At 46.8% G+C, this 24,389-nt stretch overlaps 1 protein-coding gene across 4 annotated transcripts in view; it reads left to right on the top strand.

Annotated features, from left to right (window-relative positions):
- Positions 1-24,389, top strand: part of CTIF (cap binding complex dependent translation initiation factor) — a 146,477-nt gene that overhangs the window by 47,475 nt on the left and 74,613 nt on the right. For all 4 annotated transcript variants that reach the window (XM_064735870.1, XM_064735869.1, XM_064735868.1 and 1 more), the window contains one exon: positions 1,865-1,940. In XM_064735870.1, coding sequence (XP_064591940.1) covers positions 1,865-1,940 — 76 coding nt within the window. The remainder of the gene's footprint in view (positions 1-1,864; positions 1,941-24,389) is intronic.

Genomic DNA, 24,389 nt, shown 5'->3' with positions numbered 1-24,389 from the left:
TGTTCAGTGTGTGTTTTCAACACTAAAAGAACCATTTTATTCCTCAGTCTGATCAGTTGCCTAAGGCTGGCCATGGAGTTGCATCCAGTTGTGTGACCTCAAGTGACTTTTGGTTGGGCGAAACGTTTTCCTCCAGGGAGACACCTGCTTTTATAGGGAGATGCTGTTTGGTGGCATGCTGAGTAATCACAAGTGGAACAGTTAAGAAAAAGCAGGGAGCTGTGCTGTGTTTCTGACCTGAATTTATTTGGCTTTAACTTCCAGTGCTAGCTCTTGCTCTGCTTGCACTCTTCCAGATCAAACATCCTTTTGTAGCTGGTATTTTCTCTTCGTTCCAGGTATCTCCCAAGCACATGTATCACTTGAGTTTTTCAGGTGCTCTAAGGAATTTCCCTGTGGCCTCTTTGAAACACGATTGCCAGCACTGCCTGTGGTTCTGTAGCTGGGGCTCAGCCATGCTGTCTCCAGAGGAAAGCTGCCTTCTTCCCCCTAATCCCTGCCTCCTCTTCATCCCTGTGCCTTTTTGCCACAGTTCAGCATCAGAAATTCAGCCTGGGACAGTCCCCACCCTTTTCAGATGACCTTTTCCTACAATACACTTGTGTTCTGCACCTGCAGCTGGCACTGTTTGTACCCAGATGTGTGACATGATTTTTCTCATCTATATGAATACATACATATAAATATTTTTTCAGATTTGTGCTTCTGTATGTGTATGCACACTATTTTCTTGCCTTTGTAAGTCAGTCAGCATTTCAGCTATGATGGAAAGTCAATTGTTGAGCACCTCTGATTTCCAATAAATACAGAATCACAGAATGGTTTGGGTTGGAAGGGATCTTCAAGATCATCTAGTCCAGCCCCCCTGCCATGGTCAGAGATACCTTTTACTAAACCAGGGTTCCCAAGTTGATTAGGGTTAATTAAATTGCTTCCCTTCAGTTTGCTGGATTTTGAGCCTGGTACTTCAGCATGTGCCGTTTTTCTCAATTTTTTTCTCCCATTTTCTCTAATTCCAAGATCTGTTTTTCTCTGACTTCTAGGCACTGATTACCTGAGTCTGCTGCTACCAAAGTCTCTGCTGTATCTCATTTAACACTATCTTGCTTCTAACTGACAAAAAAAAAAAATATCATTCTTGCATAATGAAGAAAGACCATCTCTGTTGTTTGTGAACATAGAAGAATGATAATTATTGACCATTTCTTTCTTTTTCTGTATCATCACAAACTCTTTGCACCAAACTAGTAATTATCTTTGAATTGTTTTTTTTGATTTCTTGTTCCAAGAAAGTCCTTCAGCTGCCAATTCTATGTATGGTGTGTGAGTGCTTGACTTCTCATCCCAATTTCTTTGTCTTTCAAATTGTCTGTTTATATTTGTATTGATTGCTGCTTCCTGTCTGAGGTGTGTGTTTGCTGATTTTCAACACCTTTCTCATCAGGGGAGCTGGAGCTCCCGTGGAGACCAGCAAATGAGCAGCGCTTCAAAGGAAACGTTTTTCATTACTCTCTTTGTGCTCTCATTTCTGCTGTCCAGGTGGGCTGTGCTTTCAGTTTTGCTTGGTCTGGGCTCAGGACTGCCTTTGATTTTCTCACTGCTGCTGCTACCAAAAGTGTTTGCAAGCTGTGGCAGATGGTGCAGGTGGAGAGGACTGAGCAAAGCATTTAATTTTGTATTAACAGCTTTACGCCTGTGTGGGAGTGTTTTGGAGGCACAGCACACTTGCTCCAGAGAGAGCCTCTTTGTTTCCATGAGAGGCCTTTACAGCAACAACTGATATTCCCCTTGTGCTGTAATAGAAAATTAACTGTGTCTCCAACAAGTTTTCACGTGCTTTTGTTTTGTTTTCCTCTTGCCACAGGCTTGGAAAGGGGAAGTACGAGGATGGTGACAGCATCAACCTGAACGACATAGAGAAAGTCCTTCCAGTGTGGCAGGTAGGTGATGAGAACACCTGCCCCTGCCATGGTGGGCACCAGCAGCAGAGCCTTCCCTGCCTTCTGTTCCCTTAGGAAACCTCCTCAGGAGTGGGAGAGCTGCTGGGCTGTGGTCCCTTAGGGGTTGGGATGGAGATTTGTGCCTGTGGTTTCAGGTGTTGGTGCTGGGCAAGGGCAATTACCACCCAGACTTTGTTGGGAGGTGATAACACTGAGGGCAGTATATACCTATGTGTGTATACATGTGGATGTACACAGGGCTCATATGTTGAAGAAAAGGATATTCTGAAAAGCATCATCCCCTCTTGACAGCTCCAAAATAAATTGCTGCCAGGAAGCCAGCAGTGCCTGTGTGCTGACCCAGGTATTGCCCCTTTGGGCAGTGCCCATGTTTACATGCAGTGGTAATCCATGTGTGTGTTCTCTCCAGCCTGTTCTTTCTCCAGATCTCTCTGTGCAGTTTTGGCAGTTCTGGTTAAATGACCTCTGAAGCGTGGAATGTTGTGGAATAGCAGGATGAGACCCTGCAGTTCAGAAGAGAGGTTGAAAAAGTCAATTTGTCAGCATCATGTAGTCTTCCATTTTACAGAGCCCTAGTCCTCAAAGGAGCTGAGTTCCCTAAGTTAGGCAAGTTTCAGAGGATGCTCAGCGTGTTTTTGCTGAAACCTCTTTGCCTCTAGAGGCAAGGATGAAAACATCTCATGTGCTGTGGTAGTGTTACCCTTTTCAGTGCTGAGCCAAGAGCTCACCAAGTGTGGGAATTTTGAATGAATTAGAAATGAGACCTCTGAGTAGGTTTAGATGGTGTGATTTATTTTTTTTTTAATCTTTTACATAGGCAGGAAGGCTGAGTTTGGCTCACATCTTCATTGCATGGTTCAGAAGGTCACAAGACCTCTAGTTACAAGACCTGTTAAGGATTTATTAAGTAATAAACTGCCAACAAGGATATTTATGTTTTTGACCTAACCCTTAAATATTTTGTCTTACGGACCTATGCTGCAATGTGAGCTTTCTTAGCCAATCGTGTTGTGATACACAAACCTACAGCACTGCATTCTAAACTCCTTGTTCACCTCTGTAACCACTTTTATTTTTCCTGTCTTAAACTCAAAAGCTCTAAACTTTCTTCTACTTAGCTTAACCTGTGTCTGCCTTAAACTATAAATCTACATTCTCACTTTTAGCACTTAAGTTTGGGAGCCTTTTCCAAGGTCTCAAATCAAAACTTGTGTTTATCTCTTTTCATTCTAAGCTTTGGTTTACAGCCCCAAAGTTCTGAGAATTCCTTGCATTTTGGATTCCAGCAGCCAGGCTTCTTGCTCCCACATCATGTGAGGAAGAGCTTTGCTCATCCTGCAGACCATGTGACAATCTGCCTTTCTGTTTCTTTTGGGTGAACTATTTGGCACTGAGTGCATGAAGGAGTGGAGAAGGGCAGCTGACTTTGGCAGGGAGGAGCACTGCCTGCAGCTGCTTCCTGCTCAGTCTCTTCCATGTTTGGTATGTCTGGACTTTAGGTCACAGGGAAAAAACATCAGGTTCAGCTGATACAAACCCCATTAATTCTGCAAAATACAGTTAGTTTCCCTGGGGGATAATTGGAAATGAAGAATCAAACCATCTTTGGTGCGAGGAGCTGATTACCTTCAAGAGGGTTTTAATCAACAGCTGTTAAATAAGCTAGGTCCTCCTGGTCTGGCTATCATTTCATCATGTCCTAGGAGTACATTGAATATAATGAATTCATTCCAATATATCCATTAATATCTGGCTTAATTATTGGTGTGACGTCTCAAAGCTGGAAGATCTAGTGGGAATGCTGGATTCGATGTTTTGTTCGTGCCTCAGGCAGACTCGTGCAGTGCTGCATTGATTTGCAGACATGCTTACCTTGGCATGTGCAGGCAGCCATATGTGTCTGTGGGAGCTAGGACCCAGGTAGCTCTGGGTGAGGGTTGATCTTGTTCAACATGGACAAGTGAAATACTTGCAGGCAGCTGGCTTAATCCTGACATATCATTGTTAACTGGATTTTAATGCAGCCGTGCAATGCTGACAGTGATTTTGCTGCTCCTCATCCCTTGTTTTCAATGGCTCTGTGGAGCAGTGGAGGGGGGGCATAAGGGAAGATGTTCCTTTGTGTGAGCCTCTGAAAGGAAAATCCTTCACCCCGTGGGGTTGTTATGTTCATGGGGGTTGCATCCTGAGGAAGAGGCTTTTCAGGTTGGTGATACATAAACTCCTGTTCTGGGTTTGAGAGCTCACGGGCTGCTTGCAGCAGGCAAGCACAGATGGAGGGGCCAGTCTGAGCATCCTCCAGCTCCACTGGGGTAGTCTGAGCATCCTCCAGTGTGACTGAACCAGTCCAAGCACCCTCCAGCACAACTGGGGTGGTCCAAGCATCCTCCAGCACAATTCAGATGGAAGTGTTTAGCTGCTGGGTGTTCTTCAGCAGCCATGGAAAGGTTAAAAGCACCATGTTTGAGAGAGATAGGGAGCCTTGCTTACAGGCTGCTTGGAGATTTGTGTGCCTTTGGTGTTAAAGTGTGATAGACACAGGACATGAATCTTGAACTAATCTCCAGTGTACATCCGGGTCTGTATAGGTGTCTACAGAGACATGCAGAGATGTCCCTAATTATGCAGAATATTGTGGTTATCTGGGGGTTGAGCAGACTGTTCTGGATATCTGGGTGTTAATATCCCCCTATTCATGAGTTTTTCTGCTGAAATCTATCAATAGTATTTTAACAAAATATTGCAGGGAAAGCCTATGACTGTTTGGCAATTAAAAGGTGGAAAAATAAACAAAGCAAAATAGGCGACCTTTCCCCAGATCCTCTTCTTTTGTTTGGAATTCGTGCATCCCAGTCCTTGGGGATGCTCTCACAGCGTGGTGTGCTCTGCCATCTTGTGGACATGCACAGGCTTCACAACTCCTCCACAACTCGAAATTTGAAGCTTTCTCTTGGCCCATCCTTTCAAAATCCATCTGAGGTTCTTGTTTTTACTGGTGAACAGGTTTTTATTTTTGAAAGCTTCATGACCAGGAGCTCATGCGGTCATTGCCTTGGCTCAGCTCATGAGCCATTACCTCTTCATCCTTCCTTACTCACAGGAGTCTGCAGTAGGATTTGGGCACTAATTCACCAAAGTGCTGCCAAAAATTACTCTTTTGAAGGTAAGTGTTCTCCATTCATAAGACGTGCTTTTTACTGCACACCAGGGAGCATCTGCTGCATAGGGATGCACAACTCAGATGCAGAAAGAGTCTTTATCATTCCCTCCATTTCCACATCAGCTGTTTTGTTGAAGGAGACCACATAATCACCCTGGCGTCATGAAGACGTCACAGGGAGGGCTGGCTCAATGCCTTTTGCTTTTGCTCCCTTTGGCAGGCACTTGGGAAGTTGTTCAGGCTTGGATGTGTCACATGCAAGTGCTCTGGTCCCAGATTTAGTCTTCAGAGTCCTTGGCAAGCGAGCCCTTGGCAAAATGTACATTTACCAGAGAAAATAACCCAAGAGTTCATGTTCCACAAGATCATAGGAACATGGAATCGCAAATGCTATCCTATACAAAGCTTGGATTGGAAGGGAGCTTAAGGCTTGTCCCCATCCCACCCCCTGCCATGGGCAGGGACACCTTCCACTCCCCCAGGCTGCTCCAAGCCCTGTCCAGCCTGGCCTTGGATACTTTCAGGGATGGAGAAGTTGCAGCTTTTCTGAGCAAGATCTACCCTGCTCCTTCCTGTGGAACTGCTGCAACTCACAAAGGACACAGGGGGCTGCATGTCACAGGGCTGTGCTGTAAATGCTGCTAGACACAAGCAGCGAGTTTTGGGATGTGTCCCAAGTGGTTTCTGGACTTGTGTACTGCAGAGTTTGACTTTCAATTTGCTGAACTCGTGCCTTTGGTATGGGCTTGTCCTTCTTTGAATGTGGGAATGCGCCTTCACTGCCCAGCTGCTCCTTGTCTTGTGTTTTAGGAGGGGGAAATGTGGCACTTCTGAAAGGCATACTGGGCTTTATTGTTGTAATGGGATAAACTTGGAAGATGGCATTGATATCATTTGGTTTGGCATCTTACTGCCTTCAGCTCATCTCCTTCCGTTTCCTTACTAATTCTTGACCCTTTTTGTCATATGCTTGCAGTTACAATAAACTGCTTGTTTCTCTTCTGGCTGCAGTCGTCATCCAGCTTCCTTGTTGGAAGAGAAACAAGGGAGAAGCTCCTTAGGAGAAAGGCAGACTCTAAGTTGTTCACATTCCTCTTAGCACCACTGCGTTCCTGATTTTGTCCAAACAGGATTAGAAGCACCAGGATTCCTGATCCGGTTTGTAGTTCAGCCTATAGGTGCTTAGGCAAACAGATTTGTTATTTAAACTCTTCCTTTTCACACATGCCTGTGTTTGAAAGCAAAAGCAAGCAAGCTGCAGGTTCTTCCTTTAGCCTTGATGTTGTGCTGCTTTTCTCCTGGTGCTGAAAATCACCTGAATTGAGGGACCCACAGGCAGCTTTGCCCATTTTCCTTGGGACCTCTTCTCACGGACAAGTATTTTCAAGACAGACCTTAGAGTTCATGTGAGTAAAGGTGGGAGCTGTGCATGGGCTGGTCACTTGGGGTTCCTGCCCCAGGTGAGGCATGGGCACGCTGGGACATGGATTGTTGCATCTCATTGTAGGCCTCTGGGAAGGGCTGGATGATTCCCATCTGAGGTACCCATGTTCCTTCCCTGTCAGCTCTGTAGGGTGCAGAGATCCCCCAGTTCTCATGTGGGTTTGGTCAGATATGGAAGGTTACCAAAGAGAGATAAGCCAACCCAGGTGTCCAGCGGGAGAGGATAGGTTATGGGCAAGCAATCCCTTTGCTGTTGCACTGCAGGCAAGGAGGGGAGATTGGTGTCCAGCACTGGTGTGAGGGCTTGTTCCTGGACCCTGCACATCACTGATCCTTCCAGGGAGGTGGTAGCAGGAGAACAGGTCTCTGTGGTGCCCTCAGGCCGGTCTTTGATGGTGTGGTGTTGTTCACTATCACCATATGGAGCTGTCTCACCACCTCCTCTCTTGTCTGCTCCTTCTACACTGCAAGGCTTGGCAGTTCTCATTTCACCGAGCATGTTAGGCAACCCAGGTTGCTCCTCTTTCACAGCTCATGGCAGTGTGGCCCTTTCCTAACAGGCTGCGCTGTGCTGGTGGATCTGGGGCGGGCTGATCCCTCTGCCTGGCATCCCCTCCCACTGGGAGTGGCCTGGTCCATGTGGAGTGTGCCCCTTGTGCTCTGTGTCCCTGCTGTCACTCACAGGGTCTCACTAGCCCTCATGTCCTTTATGTGTCCACCATGTATGAAAAGGTTGGGGTGCCTCCCTAGGAGCCCCAACATGGGGGATTACTTCTCCTGGCCCCCACGTCCTGCTGGAATCTGCCCAGAGTGTGTGGGCACAGCGCTGCCTTCAGAGAAGGTTTCTTGCCTGACAAGCCCATGTCCCAAGGGTCTTTCCAATACAGGAACAGCTAAAACCACTGTGGAAAGTCCCTGTCAGAGAGCCAAGACTTACTTGAGTACAGGTCACAATGTATTAGGAGTCAGAGCTCTGCTCCTGAGTAAAAAGCTTTTGATTTGCCATGGCTTCCAGTGAGGCACAGCCTTTCTGTGACCCTTTTTTGGTTGCATTTAACCCCGCTGACAGTGACCATCACGTGGGCCAGAGAGGGCAAACTGCTGTGGTCACCTATAGCCCCTCCAGCATCACTCCCATGCCAGAGTTAAGGCCACTATTGCCAAGGAAGGCAGACAAGGCCATGGAGATCTCCAGAGCACACTGGAGAGGTCCTGGAGCAAGGCTGTGAATGTCCCATGCAGGTCATCACCTCCCAGGTTCCCATGGGCCTGGGCTCTGTTGGCAGAGCACAGTCCCTGTGATCCCTGAAGGTTACAAACCCTGAAAGTTTTGTCAGATGTGCAGGAATGGGTAGATCTTCTAGTGGGTTTTTCAGATTATGGTGGTCTTTTCATACCACAGAATCAGAGAAGCATTGAAGCTGGAAAAGGCTCATAAGATCCCAGAGTCCAGCCATTCCCCCAGCACTGCCAAGGCCACCACTGACCCATGTTCTCAAGTGCCACATCCACATGGCATTTAAACGCCTCCAGGGATTGGGATTAGGAATTCCACTACTGCCCTGGGTAGCCTGTGCCAAGGTCTGACAGCCTTTTCCATTAAGAAATTTTTCCTAATATCCAATTTCCTAATACCATAACCTTATTTTGAATAAGCCCAATAGCCTTATTCAGTGTATAAACAAAATACTGGAGAAATGACCAGGAACTTTGATATTTCCATTATTATTTTATTATTATCATTACTTTATTATTATCATTATTTTTTTATCATTATCATTATTAAAATTGTTATTGTTGTTGTTATTTTTATCATTATTGTTATTATTATTATCATTATTATGGCTCAGAGCGGGTTCCTGATTGTGGAAAATGATACATGCTCTCTCTTCTCAGGACTGGTGTTGCTCTTCTGGCTGTCAGGCAGATGTTGCAGTGCTGACTCACAATTCCTGGGAGTGTCTTCCCACCCTGGTGGGCACAGAGATCTTGTTCTGTAGTGGCTCCTGGTCAGCTGCTCCGAATTAGGGCCCGGCTGCTGTGCTTGCCAGGCTAGGAGGCATTGGCATGTTCTCACACCCCAGCTGGATTGGCTGGTCAGGGGTTTGGGATGAGCAGGGAGGGAAGGTGGGAGGGACAAGGGTGGTTTAGGCAGCAGCTCTGGAGTTTGGCGGTGTTTGGTGGCCGCGGGGACAGGGCTGGTGGCAGAGGGGAGCCTTGCGGCACTAGAGGGCACTGCGGCCTCGCTGCATGGCCCTGCGACGCTGCTCTGGGCAGAGCAAATGAGGCTTTTCCCAAGGCTTTTTGCAAGCAGAAACCCCACTCTGCAGTGTTTCTCACCCTCCTGTGCCAGGGCACGCTGCTCTTCATCCACCTTGGGCTCAGAGTGCATGTCCAGCCTGGGGAAACCTGCAGGTGTTTCTCTGCACCTGGGGCTGAATTTGGGTGAGCTGCATTTTGGATTTGAGCAGAATGAGGTCAAAACCAGAGGGGTGTGAGACCCTCTCAGCTACTAAAGCCCTGAGGGGAGCTGGTTCTTAGAGGTTAAACATGTCCCATCTAATGACTCCCTGGAAATCCCACCTTTGCCCACACAATCCTCAACTCCATGTATCTCCCATGGGATGCTCTGGCAGGGTTCAGTCTGGCATAGTGCTCCTCGCACCAGAGCAGTTCCAGATGTGCTGAGGGGTTCTCCCTTTCTCTGGAGGTGCTGCTGCCCTGTCAGGGGTGGGATGTTCTCCTGAACACTCACATTTCCACCGGTCCCTTGTTGTATCCACCCCAAGTTAAGGACATGCTGGCCTCACGATGAGGGAGATGGGCACCACGGTTTCCCCACTGCAGGACTGACTCTATTCCTTGGACCTCAGTTTGCCAGCCACTGGTTTGTACCACAAAATAAGATTAATAATGGGATGTGGTTGGCTTTGCAGCTTTTCCTCAGGCTGAGATGACAGAGGAATGGACACAAAGAGATGTTGGGGCTAGGATGTTGGGCTTACCAATCGGAAGTGCTGGATTTTGGGTTCATGACCAGGGACCACAAAGAAGTAGGGATATGGAAGAGCTGTTCCTGGGAGAATGATGGAGAAAGATGCTCTGTTTTACTTTTAAGGAATCCAGAAATTTTGGTCCTGTGAACTGCAGCTTTCTGGGGAATTAACTGGTTTGGGCAAAGGGAATTGTGCTGGGGTATAAATAACAGCTCAGTAGGCATTTCAGACTCAAAAATGTCACCACATTATGCTCTGGCTTAAACACACCAGGGAGCTACTTGGATTTTCCCCAGCTTTACAGCTGTCTTCCCTTTCAGAAAGGTTTGCTTTTATGCAGCTCTATAATATCCAAAGCAAACCTGTTTTGGTTTTTCCCAGTAATTTCTATAGACTCCAAAACACACCCCTTAAATCCTGCCTGAATTTTAACTTCTCAATAGTGTTACATTTTCTTCTCCCTTTTTTTCTCAGGGGATTAATTAGAAAACTGAGAGGGTTTTTGCTGCACTCCCTTGAATTTGCTGAATATTTTCCTGCAACGTGGAAGTAATGTGGAGGAATGATCAAAGTTTTAAAATATTATTTAAAGTAGCTAAGAAAAAAAAATCCAGATTCCTAAAGATCCCAAGTAAAAACTCAATGTCACCTTGGTCAAGCAGCTATTTCTGCTGGCTTGGCTATTTCCACATCCTAATCCCCTTCCCTGCTCTCTGTAAAAGAGATGAATTTTTAATAAAATGAAGGGAAGGAAGGAATTTTCTCTCCCAAAAAAAAAAAAAGTAGGCATACCAGAGGACCAGAGAAGGGAGACGTGCATACTTCCCCGTTGTCAGAGGGACCTGGAGAGCCTAGAAACACCTCGCTCTCTAAAAATCCTGCTAATGTCCTGGTCCCTGGTCCGACAAAATAGGAGTTTAATGTTTCCTGTCACATTTATAAATTTCTTCTTAACCAGAAGATGCTCCCCCACCCTTTTCTGCTGCCTTTCCTCTGATGTTGTGGGAATAGAAAGCAATACAATAAATGAGACCAGAAGTTCTTAAAATGCGAATTTCCTGCCCGGAGGCAGCAGGTAAGTGAATCCCATTCAGCTTGGAGGGATGTATATATAGCTATGGGTGTAAATATAGGTATTTAGTGGTAGGGTAAGTGTTTATTGCAATGCAGGGTGGTTTGGTCAAAGATTGTCATTTAAGTGGGAAATTTATTGCTGCACACGACGCCTGGATGTCTCTTCCACGGGGAAAATAAAGACTGTTTATGAAGGGATTAAATGGTGTCCTCACTGTGGTAGCAGACCAAGCTCTGTAACCCAGAGGTCCTTTTAGTCCTACATTTGTATTGTCCCTCATTTTATTATTTTAGAAGTACTTTTGGTGGTTGGGTTTTTTCAAGGTCATGAAATGGTTTAGGTTGGAAGGGACCTTAAAGATTGTATTGTTCCAATTCCTCTGCCTTGGGCAGGGACAACTTCCACTAGACCAGTTTCCTCAGAGACCCATCCAGCTTGGCCTTGGGACACTTCCAGGGATACTCCATTAACTTCCCTGCTGGCTCTGGAAATGGCTCAAATGTACACATGCTGGCATGGTCAGTGAAAGAAAACTCTGTGGCCTCCTCAAAATGCCTTTGCTGGATGGTGGCCTTGATTGATTTCATTTGGGCTAGCAGGAATAGCAAGTGTAATGTCTCCACACCTTTGACTGCACAACACTGCCCGTGTCTATGTCTCCCAGGGCTATTCCTCTTTATCCTTCTCCTGTTCCTCCTGTTGTGGAGAAACTCCTCATTGTTAGCTTGCTTTCTTTTTCATTCTTCTTTTTTTTTTATTTTTTTTAGTAATTCTTGTTATGTATGAGCAGCGAAACCACTGGAGAATGATAAAGCTTCATTTCTTCCTGCTTTTGTGACCCACTTCATTATTTCATTTCTTATTGTATATTCTTCTGAGGTGCCCTCTCCAAACGGAAAGAAAATATGTGAGGTTATAGGAGCTGTTTGTTTCCTTTGGCTGGGAAAAATAAGACTTTGGCTGGACAAAATAAGCAGGTATCACAGAAGATGTGGATTGCTTCTGCTGGTTAGTTCTGGGGAAGGGACTGCTGATATTTGCTCCATCGAGCATCTGTGAGCAATGACATTTCCTAAAGCATTTGGGCTGTGTGTGCGCCTTCAGCTGGCCAGCCTTCCCCTTGGTGCTCTGCACAAATAAAATGTAAAAATACATATTCCTTAAGTTTAGGTTGCTGCACATTTTCTAGATGAGAATGAGAATATTTGGGGTCAGTAGTTACATGTACATAGTTTGGAGGAGCAGCAGGAGAGTTGAGGCACCTGTCTTGTTCCATAATTGTTCCACAGCCATAATCCAGACCAAAGGCAGTTTTTAAGATTCAAGTGTGAAACACAGATTTGTTCTTGTAATTCAAAGAAAAACATGAGTTCAGAATGATACCCAGGTTTCCAGCCTGATGGCACCATCCCAACTGCTGCTGCTGGACTCCCTGGGCACACCACAGAATGACAACAGTGGCTGCTTTACTCCAGCCATTGGGCCTGTCGTTAATGAAAGCTTGGTTTTCCAAGGTTTTCTTCTTGTTTGGGTTGTTCCCATCCCTCTTGCCCATGAGCTTGTTCAGCCCTGCATCCAGGATCTTAGAGCTGCTTGGGAGGAGGTGTTGTAGGGTAGAGTTAGTTGTTCTCTCTCTGTAATGAGCAACAGGACAAGAGGAAACAGCCTCAAGTTGCACCAAGGGAGGTTTAGTTGGATATTAGGGAAAAAATTCTTAATGGAAAGGGTTGTTAAACAAGGAAATGGGTTCACCAGTGCAATGGTAGAGTTCCTATCCCTGGAGAGATGTAAAAGCCATGTGGATGTGGCATCTGGAGACATGGGTTAGTGGTGGGCTGGACAATGCTGGGGGAATGGTGAGGCTAGATGATCTTGAGGAGGTCTTTACCAACCTAAATGGTTCTGTAATTGTATGAGGCTGTCTCTGGTGTAGACAGTGCTGGGAGACATCAGGGAGGAAAAAGCTTCAGGACTGCCTGTGGTTGTAACCAACTCAGCCTGAAGGGTATGGAGAACATGGGGACTAGGCAGGTGGCTGTGGATGGCGGCTCCTAGATGCAACCTGCTTGCTAAAAGATCATCTCCTTGCATGCAGATCTTGATCTGGAAGCTCGGGGGTGTGATTTGATATCTGGATTGTTGTGATAAGGTTTCCAGTGGTGCTTTATTTTGCTGTCAGAGCAAAGCCAGCCCCGTGTCCCTCAGTGCTTCAGGAGGCGGCGCAGTCCCCGCGCTCCCTGAGCCGGCCGTGTCCCGGCACAACAGGTCACCACCCCGATAAGCACCAAGGCACGGAGTCAGGCTCACACCGAAATGGTGTTTTAGCCAGAAAGAGAAAAGGGGGTAAAAAAGGTACCCTGAACATCAGTATATGAGTGGACACTTCGTGTCGTGCGATCCCAATATCGGTTTTCTATTTTATTTTTTTTATGGTTGGCTTAACAATTAAAAGGCTACACTGCGCTTTGGTTTTTCCAGTCTGCTGCATCGTGTGACCCCGGTGACTCCGAGCTAAGCCTCGTTATATAATGGCGGGGTGTTTTTTTGGAAAACCTCCATTTAATCCTTTCAGAGCAGAATTTGCTGTTTTTGTTTTCTTTCATATCGTCGTCTTGTTTCCCCCCTCCGCCTACCCCTTCCCTGGCGGGCGCACGCTGGAGGCGTCAGTCTGGGAGCAGGGTCCTTTCTTCCCTTTTTTCTTTCTTTTTTTTTTTTTTTCAAATCTGCAGAGAAAGGAAAAAAAAAAAGGTTTATTTTCATTTGCTTGGGTTACAGCGCCTTTCCCCACCGTCGGGGGGAAGGACTACGTGATGTGCAGCAGGTATTTTGTGAATGGAGCACAACCCTGTGACTCCCCGTCGCTTGACCGAAGGGGGAGGCAGGGGAAGGAGAAAGAAAAAAAAAATAATAAAAACCACCACCCAGTGACTCCATCTGACTCGTTTTGGCTGGAAAACTTTTTCAGCGCCGTGGTTCTTAAGCCAGGAGGAAGCTTTCTTCTGGCCCAAGAACAATAAAGGGGTCAGCAGCCTGATCCTCCCTCCTACACCCTCTTCCTTCCATTGTGAGGGGTCTGTGCAAATATCCCAGGCTGTTTCTGCTGGGGCCTGAGGGACCTGAGCCACACATGTGACATTAAAGAGAGACTCCGCGAACTCAGTAATCCCGCGAAAAGGAAAAAAAAGAAGAAAGAGAAAACAAAATGAAATCTCAGAGGAGATCTATTTCTGGTGCAGTGTTACGCCTGGAGAAGTTACCAATGGGTGTTTCTCATGGTGGGGGGAAATCCGTCCCCTTACCCTGCCTAGGTGCTCCTTCCATGCCACAACAGCATCTTCCCCACTTGCTCAACGTGTGGCCCAGTCCGCACCTAGGGAGAGTGAGCCCTCACGTCCCACTAGCCCTGCACCTCCTCCATTTCTTGGCTTGTCCAAGAGGGGGAATTTCTGCGGCTCCTGTTGTGCAGGTGCAAGGCCTGTGTGCTGCAGGTGTGCAGACTCCAGCAAGGATGGGTTTGAAGGAGGCCCAGCTGTTTGACATGTTATGATTGTTCCAGAGATTCACCACCACCTGGCAGCACTCGGTTTTTCAAGCCAGCACTTTCAATGACTTTCTCCTCAGATGTATATTAAAAAACATGAAGGTCTGAACCAGCAATCCCTAGGGTAGAAGGTCTTCAGGGGGTGCTGTGGGGCCACACCAATGTGCCCACCAGTCCTGTCTGTCATGAAGGGACGTCCTGCATCTCTCCAGGAAGGAGGTCATGCACTGGTCAGAGGGCTGCTAAGGTTTCTGTGATATTTCTCTTGATTCCAGAGCAGTCACAAAACTTGCTGCCCATGCTGGCTTCTGCCACCATGAATAGTGATTGTCTTTTCAGGTAATATCTGCCAGACTAGATGGTATCTGCTCCCAAAGGAGAAGGTGGGACCTGTGGCCTTCTAAGAGAAGTTGAGTTCAACGCAGGAAGCCACATCATACACTAAAAACCTGATGCATTTGCCAGAGGGAGAGTGTATCATGCTCATCAAGTTGTAGGAACCCACCTTTTTTTTTTTTTTCTTGACACAATTAACCATGTAGCAGCATGCTTGACCTGGCCTGGCCGTGTCCCAGCGCTTGGCACCGCGTGGATGGATGGCGGTGGCGATCTCGCCGCAAGGCAGTTCCTGCCGTTTTTATCTCCTCACCGTGTCAATAACGCTGCGCTGGCCATGGCCAGGATTTCCTCGCACTGCAGAGCTTTCCTGAGGCTCAGCCCTGCGAGCGGTGGAGGAAGCAGCCGCTGCAAGATTGCTCCTGGCCGCTGAGAACGCCGTGGCCGACTTCAAACGTACGTGCGACCTGACATGATCCGAGCAGCGCCGCCGCGGCTCCTCCGTCCCCTCGCGGGTGGAAACTCCTCTTCTCCTGAGAGAGCTGAAGCCAGACCAAACATGGTTATGAAAGCCTGTCAGAGGTGGGGGAGAGTTGTCCCATGTCTTGCCTGGAATTCTGAGGGAATGGCGAGAGCGCTCCGGGCCAGGGTGGAATTCAGGGCCTGGCCCCCACCCTTCTCGCAGTACCGCAGTGTTGGAGCTACACGTGCTACACACTTTCCTTTAGCTGAAAGGAAAACCATTTGTAGCTCCAATTTTAAGTGCTTAGGCAAACAGGTTTGTTATTTAAACTCTTCTTTTTTCACAAATGCCCACATTTGAAGGTAAAAGCAAGAAAGGTGCAGGTTCTTCTTTCAACCTTTTCTCCTTGTGCTGAAGCAGCACTCTGATCTCTGCGAGCAGAGTCTGGCTCCAGGATTCTGGTGGTGCTTCCAAGTATAAGTGATCATTACATTGGCTTTGTTGACCTTAGTGGAGGGCAGGTGAAGTGTGGCAGAATCCCAAGATACAGGTCCTTTCCTTATATTCCAGAGAACCAGCTGCTCATGGCCAGCAAGGCCACAAAATTAAAGTAGCTCCGAGGGTTGCAAGTGTACCTAAGGCTGGGAACCTGCTAAGTTAGAGGTGGAGTTCTGGGACTACTTGATCATCCTGACATTCCTGTCTGAAGGAGAAGAAAACTGCCTTGTTTGGCTTCCACTTATTGCATCTTTTCCTGGCATGATTTGCATACAAGGCAGGACATGAATTTATTCTGCAAGTCCTCAAATTCTGAGAGTTGTTGGTTCAGGAACGGCAAGGCTGAAGTGCAGCAGCTGGTGGCTGTGCTCTTCTGGGCGAGGGCAATCTAAGGTAATATTTCTGACATTAGGTTGTATTAAAACACAAAGTGTTTCTACAGAAGTCTTTCTGCATATGAAAATGAATGATTTAGTAGTCACCTAGAGTGATTTGCAGTTGGATGGAGGAATCCAGGCATCTTTCCCAGGCACCTTGCTTATCCAAAGACACTTGGTTATTTGGTGCCTTGGCTATATTTAGCACAGGTAAATCAGAAGTTAAAGTCCTGGTGGGAAGGACTGACTGTTCAGGAGCAGAGAGTAATGCAGCAGAGCATGGTTAGAAGTGAATTATTGGGGGACAGATACAGGATGAGAGTAGGACTTGGTGGTGGTCCTTTAGTCTACTCTTAAGTCCTGGCAAGTTGGTCTGGAGCAGTCAAGTCCAGACTGTTCCTTGATGAGAGCAGTCCTGTTTCAGAAGAAATCCACAGAAAATCTTCATCTTCTCTGTCCAGGTTTCTAATCTTTTGCTTTTCTGTTCTGTCAAAGACTTGCCTGTGATGACTGTTTGGAGTGGCGGCCTGTTTGCCAAGAGGGCTTTCACCCTACCAGACCTGCCTACCTACCCACAGCCACCAAGGTCCTACCACGGGTAGATGCAATCAAAACAAAGTTTAAAAGCTCATGTGAAAGGGCGTAGAATGGCAAACCATATCCCCATCCTGCAAGTGCCTTCCAGCCCTTTGGAAGCTGTTTGGCATCTTGAAAGGCTCCCCAGTGGGTGCTGCAGTTTGCTGGGGTGGTTTCATGGATTTTGTGTTTCCACATCTCTCTTCTTCCCCTGTGTGGTCACCAAATATCTTTTCAGATCTTAACACGTGCAGAAAGACACGTCCAGGGGACAGGTTCAGGGAGCATCTTGCCCTGGGAGGTGAGGGCTGAGGTAGCTGGGAGTTTCTGCTGGAGCTTTAAGGAGTCTCCCTGTGCTGGGAGCTGTGTACAGTAGGAACAGTCATCAGCCTCATCTTACGTGCGCCTCGTCTCACTGGTTAGGATCGCTTCCCCCGTGGAAACCATCAAGAATTTCCGTTATTTCCTTTCCTGAGGCTTTGTTTGGGTGGGGATTTCTGGAAGGTATTTCACAGGCAGGTATAATTAAAGAAAGACATGCTTGCCTGGAGGCTTGACAAGGTTTCTTTAATGCCAGGCCTTTAGCATAGTGGCAAAACAGAAACCGTTTGTTTCCCGGTCCAGTGGAGGGGAGGTCGAGGAAAAGGGGGAGCTAATCAGCTGGGAATCATCCCAGTTAAATGCTGCACACCAGGGTTAAGGCCCTTATCCAGCAAATCCTTGAAATATGTGCTTAATTTTAAGTCCCTCTGACTTCAATCTGTTTACTCTTGTGCTTAAGTTTAAGCATGTGCCTAAGTGCTCGGCTGGCTGCAGGCCAAGGCAAATAGCAGACTTAGGAGCAGAATCGCATAAAGTAAGTGCTTTGCTGGACTGAAGTTCCATAGGACAGCGGGTGCTGTGCAGGTCTGGGATGCTGGAAGGGGACAGTGCTGTGTATCCCAGCTCCATCAAGTGTTGGGCACCACAGACCTGAGGCTGAGCTCACCGTGCAGGGAGCATCCAAACAGTGCGGCCTCTAAACAGGCACCTGAATTTCAGCATCTGTTTCTCTGGAATGAAGGCATCAGCCTCACCTGTAGCCTTCTGTATATCACAGGCAAGGTCTTGGGAAAGCGTGTAATTTATTTCCTCCCCGTTGAGAGAAAGGAGCATGTTAGTGGAGGAAAATATTCTTGATTTTATCATCAAAGAAGGAAGGAGAGCAGATTCTATGACCTGACTAATAAATCTTCATAGGAATTTGTGTGGCTGCATTAACACAACAAAAAAGACTCCTGTATTAGCAGAAGCTTTTATAATGGCTTTATCTTCTTCTTTCCTGTTCCAAGCTAATTCCTGAAAGCCTTCTTCTAATCCCCCGTTTTGCTCATCCAGCCTGGACTTCTTAGAATGGCAACGGGGGTTTTTTTCCTTCAGTTCTAATCTACAAATGACAGCACTTAAAGCTAATAACTGTAGCCGTGGCACGCACAAAAATGAAAAACTGCCATCTAGAAAACAAGACCTGTGTTTTTTGAAAACATCACTACCAGGGGTTAAGGGAAATGTGCAGCTGGAACAAATACAGCACTCATCTAACTTCCTCAATAACTCTACCGGGGGAGCGGGCAGTTGCCAGACTGAGGAAGCGTGGTTAGCCATCGAGTCTTTGAATGCAGCTCCATTTCCCCCTCAAACCCATGGAATTTATATTAACCTCCAGCTTTTCTTAGCTGGTGGGAATTTTTTTTCTTTTTTAATTTGCTTGAGTAAGAGCCTCATTTTTGTTGCTTTGGTTCACAGGAGGAGCTGAGGAGATGGTTCTGCTCCTCACACCGCGCTTCTGCTGGCAGGAGGCCAGGGATGTTAAATGAATAATTTCTGGCAGTGATAAGGAGAGAAAGGTTGAGGCTGCCAAGCACAGAGTCACAGATGTCTGATGACTTGGTTTTGGGAAGGGCAGGCTTGAGAGATCCTGGCTCACTGGGTTGTCTGCAATCCCAGCAGAGGTGCAGGCAGGAGGGAGGGAACCATGTGCCTTTAGCATCTTATACAGGGATGTAAATGAAGCAGGCAAGGAGCAGTGCCACAGAATCGTAGGATGGCTTGGGTTGGAAGGTACTTCAGACACCATCTCATTCCAACATCCTGCCATGGGCAGAGACACCTTCCACTAGCCCAGCGTGCTCCAAGCCTGGTTCAGCCTCACCTGGAACTTCCAGGGGCTCAGAGGCAGCCACAGCTTCCCTAGGCAGTCTGTGCCAGAGCCTAGAGAAGGAAAAAATCCTTCCTAAAATCTAACCTAAATCCACCCTTCTTTTGCTATGTGTGAATGCCAGTCAGGATGTGTAAAACCACTTTTAGTGAGATACTTGTCTACCTAATTTAAGGCCACAGGAGATTTCCTCAGGTGAGCATGGAGTGTGGCTTGGGAGACCTCATTTTGTATCCTAGGGCTCCTGTAGGATCCCCCTGTGATTTCAGAGCTACTTTGGAGGCAGAGCATCTGTAGGATGCTTGTGGCTGTGGTGCTGATGGAGGTGGGCAGGAGTCTTGGGCAGAGAAAAGAACTGGCAGACATGGGGGATGTGCTGGTTCCCAAAATTACCATCTCTCTGGTAGCAAGCAGTTTGGTGTCTCCTTCCAGCTCTGTAATCACTAAGTGCATCTGCAGTTTTCCTGTCTTGCCCTGTTCTGCTCACTGCCCATTCCAGTCTTGGTGGCCGCTGTCTCAGACCCTTTCCCGCTTCTGGAGCTGAGCCCATCACAGGCCACATTCTGCCAGCTACAAAGGCATCAAGGAGATAAGAAAGCAGCTGCAAAAACAGTAGTGAGGAGGGGCAACATGACCCAGGACATCCCAGTGGGCAATGTCTTTGGTGCTGGTCATTTGACATATGAAAATTTATCCAGGAGTTGTGTGCTTTCTTGAGTTTTGGTGCTTATTTTTAGGGAATCATAGAATGGTTTAGGTTGGAAAAAAAGATCATTGAGTCCAGCCATCCCCCCAGCACTGCCAAAGCCACCACTGACCCATGTCCCCCAGTGCCCCATCCACACAGCTTTAAAACTCCTCCAAGGATGAGGGATCCACCACTGCCCTGGGCAACCCTCTTCCATGTTTGACAACCCTTTCCATGCAGAAGTTTTCCTAATATCCAACCTCAATCTAATGGTTTTTGTCCCTACTTGGATCTTGTGAAGTACCTGAAGGTGCATCCTTGTGACCAATATGAAGTGAATTGAAGAGGCTTCACCCAGCACCTGGTACTCGTTACAAAAGCAGCTGTAAGTTATGCATTCTCTGGCAGGAGAGCTGATGTGTGAATGATGCCACAGTCTCTGGAGATGCCAGGTTTGAGATTTGGACTTTGCAAGACTCGGGAGAACTGATATGGACATCCTGCTGCTTGTCCTCTGTCAATTTTGGATAGAAAACAGTTTTTGAGGATTCTTTTCTTGATGGACATGCCAGATGTGTTTCCAGTGTCACATTTGGACACTGCTGTAAAGCAGCTATGAACATGCCTTTCTTACTCATCTTTGTTTTACTTTTCAAAGTGGCCTGTGTCTCACGGAGGTCTGCAGGAGGTCAGTGAAAAACCACCAGTGCAATTAATAGGTGATGTGATATTATTGGTACTCTGTGGCAAGTGCATCATGTTTTCTGAGCTTTTCCCTCCATTACAGCCCATTACAGCAGGAGGAATTCTCATGAATTTGAGAATGAGAATTGAATGAGAATGAGAAAAAAAAATGAGAAAAAAAAAAGAGAGAAATTAAGTTCCTCAGTGCATAACAGGAAAATCCTGGGAGGGATCAGATGGATGCTCAAGGAGCAGTTTCTTCTCCCCAGGTACAAACTGCCAATAAACTGGCAAGGAGAAGCCAGTCCCTTGTGTTGCACAGCCCACACTCCCATGAAGAAGTGGGACTTTTCAAAGGGAAGAGGAAGGCTTTTATGGGATTAAATTGGCGTGTGCACATTGGGATATTTCCCAAGCAAGGGTGTCAGAGACATGGGATTCCTCACATGGTGATCTCTCTGGGCTGAGCTAGGCTAAGCAGCAGCTTCAGAGAGGAGAAAAGACTTCTCTTGGAGGCATAGTCCTGAGGAAAGTACATTGGCTCTGTCTTAGCCAACTGCAGACAGGAATATCTGTTGTGTGAGAACGTTTCCAGCACAACACAAGGGACTTGACAAAGGAAAGGAAAGGAGCAGGCTTTAGCCATGAAGGTCTGTGAGAAATGCCCACTGGTGGGCCAAGAGGGGCTGCCACTACCATGACCATATTAAAGATGATGCCAAAGTTCCCTTTTGCTTTGACGGTGCAGCATATGGATCATAGGGATATGGATCATGTTTAAAAACAAAAAGCTTGTTGAATTATAAACTATTGCTTGCAATCTGATGGTGTTGAAAAACTTCATGCACTTCCAGTGGGAAGTACCAAGCACTGAGCACTGAGAAAGTTCTCCTAATGCCTCTGGATATACCCATAGTGAAAGAAAAAAGAAACCACCTGTTGTGTGTAAGGCTGTGAAGTTGTCACTTTATAAGTAAGGTGTTTCATAACTGTTGCACTGTCCCAAATCCCAGGAGCTTACAGGATCTTGAAGCTCCTTCAGGCTGTCCAAAAGAAGATGAGCAGACGCCTGGTTCTGGGGGATTGCACAGATGGGCATGGAGAACACACCCTTTTTGAATAGTAATGAAATGGAAATATTCTTGGATGTGGCCCACATCACCTGGGAGCAAAACTGAGGTTCAGGCATTACTGGTCAGAGGAGACTGTACTGATGCTGGGCATAGCACAGAAAGTTTTGAGCTTAGAGGTTCCTAAACTCCCTGAGGCCCTATCAGTTGTGTTTATGGGTCACCCTAGGGATTTTTCCCAGTTCTGCCTGTGAATCTCCTGTGAGGAAAAAACAGTGGGAGATGTTGAGGGACCTCCTGCCATCCCACCTCACTTCATCTCAGCTGGAGAGACATGGTCAAACAGCATGCTGAGGTGCACAAATGGAGATGGTGGAAAAACCAGGCTGGGGAACATGACAGACATAGAGGAAGTGTATATTTTAAAGAAAAGTGAGGTCCTGGAGGCACTGAAATAGCTCAAATTACAAGTATTTCAGTAGCAGCCTCCTAAATAGTCTTAAGGCCCAGGTAAAGCCATTCCTCCCTCACCCCCAGGTTGGTGCAAGCCAAGGAAAATGTAAGAAAAGGTTTTCAGAGTAGTGCAGCCCTTTCTCAGGATGAGTTTGGGCTACCTGGACAGACTGCAAAACAAGCAACATGTGTGGTGCCTCCTGGTCACAAGTGATGTGGGCAGGATTTATTCCCAATATTAGCTGAAAAAGACTCCTTTTTTCCAGGGGAAAGCAAACCCAGCTCATCAGTGCGATTTATTTTAGTGATTCTTTAAATAATCTGCATTTAAGGACTCCAAGCAATGGTGTGGTTATAACTATACTTACTGGATAAATGTATTTATTTATGGATGGGATGCTTTACTGCTGACAGTACAGTTTGTTTTTAAGCCTGACCAGGGTAGAGGAAATACATACAAATAAACAATAAACCTAAACAACACTAAAATAACATCAGTTAAAACAATTAGAGTTACTTCCACTCGCAAAGTATTGTTCCCATTTTGCTACAACATGGGAAAAAGCTCCATTTCCTAAGTCAGCTTGTAACTGATTTGGGATTTGCGGATTCTGGTAACAAAAGGGGATTTCTTTTGTCTGTTATTTATACTCTTCCTATGGCACCGTGTGTCCGTGTCGGGTGTCTGGAGCACCCTGTCTCAGTGCTGCAGTGTCTCCAGCCTGTCCCATCTCCCTGCCTCAGCTGGGCCTGCTTGGCCTTCTCCTCCTGCTGTGTTTGCAGGGGCAGGTCCTCCTAGGAGACTTTGTCCTGGTTTTTAAAGTTTTATTATCTCTGAATTATGTATAATTCAGGAGCTCAGGGACCAAGAGTTAAAAATAGACCCCGGAAAACGCACTGTCAGTAATCAGCAGAAGGCGTCAGGGAAGGTTCAGGCCATGCCTTAATTGGGATGCTTTGCCTAATTATTCTAATGCTTTAATTGCATTTGCATCCTTCACCCCGCACAGGGAGTTCCATGCTGGGTTGTTCTGCCTTTCTCTGTGTGTTCTGTGCCATCCCAGAGCTGGCTGCAGAGGAATGAGGGGGGACAGCTTGGCTGCCACCAAGGATTTTGTGCCACCAAGTATTTTCCATGCTGCCTTGCCTCTGGCTGTTTGTCTGCTCTCTGTCGGGAGCCAGTAACAAACACCAAGGAGAGGTGATGGGAAAAGAAGTGTCTGAATGATACTTCTTTGGGTCTAGGACTGCATGTGTGGAGTCTGTGGTTCATGGAAACACCCATTATTCTGTGAGAAGTGCACACCAGAGCATTCACACTCAGTAAATGGGAATCCAGGAGTTTGTGTCCTTGGGGCCAACAGGGAAAGGCAGAGCCATACAGGGAATACTGCAGGTGGTTTTAGTGATGGCTAAGGAGTGATGTTTGGCTGTGGCAGTTCCAGATCACAGTCACAGCCATCCCACCCTTTTTTTTTTGGAAAAAGTCTCCTCCATCTCCACTGTGCCCATCACTGAGACATGTGTACTGCAACTGCACACTCAGTCTCTGCTGGCAATCTGTGGTTTATGATGTACACCCCAAAGATGGAGTTATCCAATAAATCTTCCAAACTGGAACATCTCTCGTGGAATTACTTAGAATCACAGAACCACAGAATGACCTGAGCTGGAGGGCACCCACAAGGGTCACTGCAGTCCAGCTCCTGGCCCTGCACAGGACATGTCTAAGAATCCCACCCTGTGCCTGACAATGTTATCCAAATGTTCCTAGAGCCTCTCTGGGGCACGTTGCACTATGCCATGATTCATCAGGCCAGCACATCCTACTGTTAAGGTCCCACAGAGCATCTCTTCTGCACAACAGAGCTTCATAGATCAGTGGTGGCAAAACCCAGAGAGTTTTCCTCCTTTTCTGGTTCCTGGATGGCTGGAAATTAGTTTCTTTGTCAGTCCTGTAGTTTAATTTAGCCCTGGCTCAAATCATTGAGGTTGAAGAAGGTGTCCACATGCAGAACCCACTTGTGCTGTGTTGTGGGTGAGGAAGGATGGTAGAACCATAAAGAGCCATAAAAGGGTTTGCCTGCCTTTTATCTTGTGTAGGGAGTATTTTGCAAAATGGTTGCACTTTCTATTCCTTAGATGTTGACCATCAACTGCTTGCTTATTCAGAAGCAACTCTTATTGTAAGCACCTTACAGGAAAATATGAATAGTTTGCAATTTAAAGGAACAGATTTATCACTTGCATTTTAACAGAGAGGAAATAATTTCTGTGTGGCTTCCTGGCAGTGTTTTTGGTGTCCTTCCATGGCCTCCAGACCAGGTCAAGGCTTTGGTTTGTGCCTCAGCTCTCTCCTTCTAAGACGTAAAAAAATCCCCTTGTGGGTGACAGACCAGAGCCATGGGAATTCCTGGAAGAGGAAGAGGAAAGTGGCTTCTGAGGAGAGAGCTCTGCTGGAAATACCCGCAGGACTTAGAGATACTCATGTATCACTGAATCATGGATTCACAGAAGGATTTGGATTGGAAGGGGCCATAAAGCTCATCTCGTTCCAGCCCCTGCCATGGGCTGAAACACCTTCCATTGGAATCACCTCCAGCAGAAATGCCAGCCTTGGGTGGATGGAGGTGATGGGGATGCTGCCAGTGGCAACTTTGCCATGTTTTTCACATGCAAGGGGCTGGCTGGGATGGTTGTACTGAATTTATTGTCATATTCAGCCCCATAGGCACCCTGATTGTGGGACTGGCACAATGAAAGTTAAATGCAGATCTGTGCTGTCCTGGAGTTCCCTGCCCTGTACGATCCATCCTGTAGGCAGGTGAAAGCCTTGCTGCAGGATTTTGAAATTCACAGAGTGTGTTTCTG

Source organism: Zonotrichia leucophrys, chromosome Z (genome assembly GCF_028769735.1).
Source record: "Zonotrichia leucophrys gambelii isolate GWCS_2022_RI chromosome Z, RI_Zleu_2.0, whole genome shotgun sequence".
Taxonomy (NCBI): Eukaryota; Metazoa; Chordata; class Aves; order Passeriformes; family Passerellidae; genus Zonotrichia; species Zonotrichia leucophrys.
The sequence above is the reverse complement of the archived record's forward strand: the minus strand, read 5'-3'. Positions and strand labels throughout refer to the sequence as shown.